This window comes from Teleopsis dalmanni, chromosome 1 (genome assembly GCF_002237135.1).
Source record: "Teleopsis dalmanni isolate 2A chromosome 1, ASM223713v2, whole genome shotgun sequence".
In the NCBI taxonomy this organism is placed as follows: Eukaryota; Metazoa; Arthropoda; class Insecta; order Diptera; family Diopsidae; genus Teleopsis; species Teleopsis dalmanni.
The window spans coordinates 165,031,516-165,036,297 of NC_051846.1; the positions used below are offsets into that span (position 1 = coordinate 165,031,516).

A 4,782-nucleotide genomic window follows, 5' to 3' on the forward strand; every position below is an offset into this window, starting at 1 on the left:
TCACATGTGTCTTCCAACTGAACTTGGTTTCAAGCATTTGACTAAGATAAGTCGTCATCGTCGTTTAAGTGTTATACTTACTACTTGAGTTGGTGATCTATCGTTTGTAAAAAGATCGAATTAGGCACATTTACACATGGAAAACAAAAACGAGAATAACAATAACAACAAGAGATCAACGGACTTATGTTATTGAAACTTATAAGTTGAGAAAAAGACTTGTCAACTAACTTTCTTAATCTCATCGCAGGAGTCACAAGCAGTGTCACAATTGTACTGATATTATTCGTATTCACATTGAAAATAATAATGACTTGCTTTGCTTAGTACAAAGTAGTACCTACCCCTGCTAGGTAGTCACCTTGTCGTGGTGTAGGGGCTTATTGTGGACTGAAGCATGTCATATGGAAGTCATGACATGATGATTTTTCATGTGACATGATTCAGCACACAAACTAAGAACTGCCGCCAACGCACAGGTTGAAAGTAGGTATCTACGATTCCTGATCAGTCGTTGAGGCTAGCTAGTGGACTTTAATGGACACTTGCTAATTGGTCAGTCCTATAGGAAAGTGCGGCTATCTATCAGACCAATGACTCGCCTTCAGTACGGTCATGTCTCTGCTGTTTGTGGGTCGCCGATAGTCGGGCGGGGGAGAAGGAAAACTCCCTAGGGCAGGGTCTGTACATATTCTAGGCTCCCAAGGCTAGGTCTTGATAGACTGGAATATGAACATACCTATTGCCCCAAACAAACCCCCTAAACTCACAGTGGAACAGCTATGCTGGTGAACTTGCTTGACAGGGTAGAGTCAAGCTTAATAGCGAACTCCGTACCAGGTCTGGCAAACCTACGGTTTCAATTTGTCCTTCCCATGGGGGCGCTCATGGGTGACCAACCTGCACGGTTTATTTAAACTTACTTTGTATGGAACCTAATAACATTTTCAATTCTATGGACTGCACACCTTTAAATGTGCAAAATATGGCTTTACACAGCCAAAACTTATCACTGAACGAGGGGGCACCTGGTACCATCGTCAGTGAACAAATGGACCACGACTTGTTGGAGAGGGCACCTGGTCCTCTACCCGACAAGCCGGAGGAAATGGACATTCCACTTAGCCAAGAGTCGGCTGGGATGTCTATCTCCTCGGAACAGGAGAGAGATCTTCTGGAGCCTGGTCTAACTAAAAAGACTCAAACGAGGGTGAAGCTATCCGGCGCTGGACGCAAAAGGTTGAAGGCTTTACTTGCCAAGGGCATCCCGCTGGAAACAGCAAGGTCCTTGGCAGTAAAGCCGGCCACTGCGACTAACGAAGGGCAGGCAACACCAAAAAGATCCCGATCGGACAGCTCTACACCAACATCAAGCTCAAAACCGACAAAGCGGATTGCACTACAGGGCAAGAAAGTTGATAATAAATCAACAGTGCCTGCAACTGCTTTGCCGATTTTCAGTAGGATGAAGGAAGTAGAGACCTCACACGGGGGCAAACCTGGTCCCAGTAAAGAGGTGGCGACGGTATCTGTGGGGCAGGCTAAATACAGTACTTCTTCCGAAGACCATTGTTCAAAGCCTACCCTAGCAGAGACTGTTCGCTCTAAGAAGATCGGTATACTACCGCATAATTTCCCAGAGGGCATTTGGTCCAATGAGGAAATTGGCAAGGTGCAGAAATGCATCCTCGACAAGATGTACGAAACTTGTCGAGCTCCTGGGGTGAAGCCTCATTTCGCCGGTTACAGTCTAAAGCCCGGATGGTTTACCATTAACTGTCTGGACGACGAGACTGTAACTTGGTCTAAAGAGACAATCCCAGCCTTGAAGCCGTGGGAAGGAGCCCAGCTGAAGGTAGTGGACGAGGCAGAAGTGCCAAAGTCTGAAATCTATGTTGGCTACTTCCCAGGCTCAGCTTCCTGGCAAAGCGACCGTATTCTGGGACAAATTGAGTGCCAAAATTCGGGCATGCGTGTCAGGGACTGGCGGGTACTCCACAGGCTCAATAAGGGCGACATCGTCGAGATGGCGATTGCTCTGGATCCTATGTCGTCCGAAATGGTCGGAAAGCTGGGCAATAAAGTCTTCTATGGACTTAGCAGTGCCGTGCTGAGACCAAGACATAAAGGAAACAGAGCAAAGGAAGTGGTTGAAGATGAGCGACCAACAACATCTGCGGCTTGTGCTCAGTCAAGCAACCAGAAGCCGAAAACGGGTCTCAATTCCGGGGGACCACCCTTGAGAGGGGGCAGAATCCGTGCCCAGGGCCGAAAACCTTCCGCTCTCTCTGGTCGTCTGAGGAAATGGGAAAGAAAAGACCCGGAGGCCGCGGAATTGCTGCGCGGTACGAAGGGCGGCAAGGTCCGCAAGGGCCAGTCTGGGATATAATGTCCCGGACTCCGCCACATCCGCAAAACTCTTGGAGGCAACTTCATTGCCTCCAAATCAACCTCCACCGGGCTATAGCAGCTTCATACAGGCTCAGTGCCCTGGTGGAACAACACTGTCTGGATTTTGTGGCCATCCAAGAACCATGGGCCACAAAGGGGCGCATAAACGGTCTACAGACAAAAACGTGTAAGTTAATCTATGATAATAATGTTGATCGTCCTAGAATGGCGATAATGATTAACAAAACCATTAAATCTCTTCCAATTACAGAGCTCATACAGCGTGATCTGGTGGCGGTACAGGCAGAAGTGCCTAGTACTAGGGGGACGAGAATAATAGTTTTTGCATCTCTGTACCTCCCTGGCGACGCAGAGGAAGCGGTGTCTCTCGAGCTCCAGCAGCTTACAGAATACTGCCGTATCCGAAACCTACAGTGGGTAATGTGCTGCGACGCCAACGCACACCATACAGTATGGGGAAGCACAGACATCAATACACGAGGTGAGTCACTTTTTGATTATATCACAACTAACAATTTAATGGTAGTTAATAAAGGTAACGAACCTACTTTTGTGAATGCGATAAGGGAAGAGGTATTAGATCTCACTTTAGCCAGCGCATTTATATCAAATAACATTTCAAATTGGAGGGTGTTGGAGGAGAACTCCTTATCAGATCACAGATATATACGCTTTGATTTGGAAGGGGAAGTTGAAGACACTTTCGAAATAAGAAATGTTAGGAAGACCAATTGGTCTCTATATAACTTCTATTTAGAACAAAACATTAGTTGTCTTGGGAATAGGATTACTAATTGTCAGGAACTAAATCTTGAGGTTAACAAACTAGAAAATATTATTACAGGGGCTTTTGAAAATAGCTGCGAACTTATCAAAAAGAAACGTTCTAGGAAAGTCCCATGGTGGAATAGAGAACTAGATATTTTACGCAAAAAAGCCCGCCAGCTCCTTAATAGAGCCAAGTCCAATGGGGACTGGGCATCTTACAAGTGTGCCTTAACGGCTTACAATAGGGAATTGAGGAAATCAAAGAGGGAATCATGGAGGAGGCACTGCGAGGAGATTGAAATACTTCCTGCGGCTGCGAGACTCCAGAAATCTCTAAATAAAGACCACTCAAATAGCCTCTCTACATTAAAGAAGGCTGACGGAAGCTTTACGGTAAGTCTGGAAGAAACGGGACAGCTTTTGCTGGACACTCATTTTCCAGGCTGCGCCATGTATACTGAGACTACGGAAACCATCGAGGATACTCGTTTCTTATTGGTTACACGAAGAGATCTTTCACTGGCCCGTAAAATCTTTACAGTCAATAAAACTAAATGAGCCATTTCCACTTTCAGCCCGTTTAAATCACCTGGTATCGATAATATACAACCGTGCCTTCTTCAGAAAGGCGTTGATATATTAGCACCGATATTAACAAACTTATTTAGGATAAGTCTAGAATTAGGCGTAATACCTAAACATTGGACGAAGGCTAGGGTAGCTTTCATACCGAAAGCAGGCAAAAAGGCGGACCACACGCCAAAAGCTTTTCGGCCCATTAGCCTTACTTCTTTCCTGCTTAAAGCAATGGAGAAGATTCTAGATCAATACATCAGGGAAGTCTATATTAAAGCTTCACCTCTACATATTGAACAGTATGCTAATCAGTCGGGCAAATCGACCGACACCGCTATACATAGTCTGACGAGTAAAATCGAGAAGGCTTTAGACGGTAAGGAAATAGCTCTCTGCACATCGGTTGACATTACAGGAGCTTTTGATAATGCAACATTCAGATCAATTGAGGCAGGAATGGTCAGGAAAGGAATACATAGACTGATCATAACATGATTCTCAATATGCTGAAAAATAGGACGATAATCTTTGAAATGGGGACGAAGAGATTAACTGTCAAGTCAACCAAAGGATGTCCTCAAGGAGGCATTCTTTCGCCACTCCTATGGCTATTGGTCATTGACGAACTCCTACAGTCTCTTAGTGACCTCGGATATGAAGTTCAGGGCTTTGCAGATGATCTAGTCATCATGGTTAGAGGCAAATTTGACTCCACCATATCCGATCGTATGCAACTAGCTCTTGATATCACTCAAAATTGGTGTCAAGAGAAAGGACTCTCGATTAATCCGAATAAAACAAATGTAGTACCCTTCACCAGAAGAAGGAAGATGAGTCTAGGGACCTTAAAGTTAGGGGACACTGGCTTAATACTATCTGAGGAAATGAAATATCTAGGAGTAATTCTAGATAAAACTCTTACTTGGAAAAACCATTTATCATATATAACTGGCAAAGCTCTAAGAGCAACTTATGCGTGCCAAAGACTGTATGGTAAAACATGGGGTCTGCGACCAAAAATGATGG

At 44.9% G+C, this 4,782-nt stretch overlaps 1 protein-coding gene across 1 annotated transcript; it reads left to right on the forward strand.

The window, feature by feature from the left end:
• The first annotated feature begins 365 nt into the window (after positions 1 to 365).
• Positions 366 to 2,944, forward strand: LOC119669865. The gene is made up of 2 exons (XM_038079901.1): positions 366 to 2,578; positions 2,663 to 2,944. Exon 1 carries the CDS (start codon positions 929 to 931, stop codon positions 2,387 to 2,389), a length of 1,461 nt encoding a protein of 486 aa, XP_037935829.1. The 5' UTR covers positions 366 to 928; the 3' UTR covers positions 2,390 to 2,578; positions 2,663 to 2,944.
• Positions 2,945 to 4,782: the final 1,838 nt, after the last annotated feature.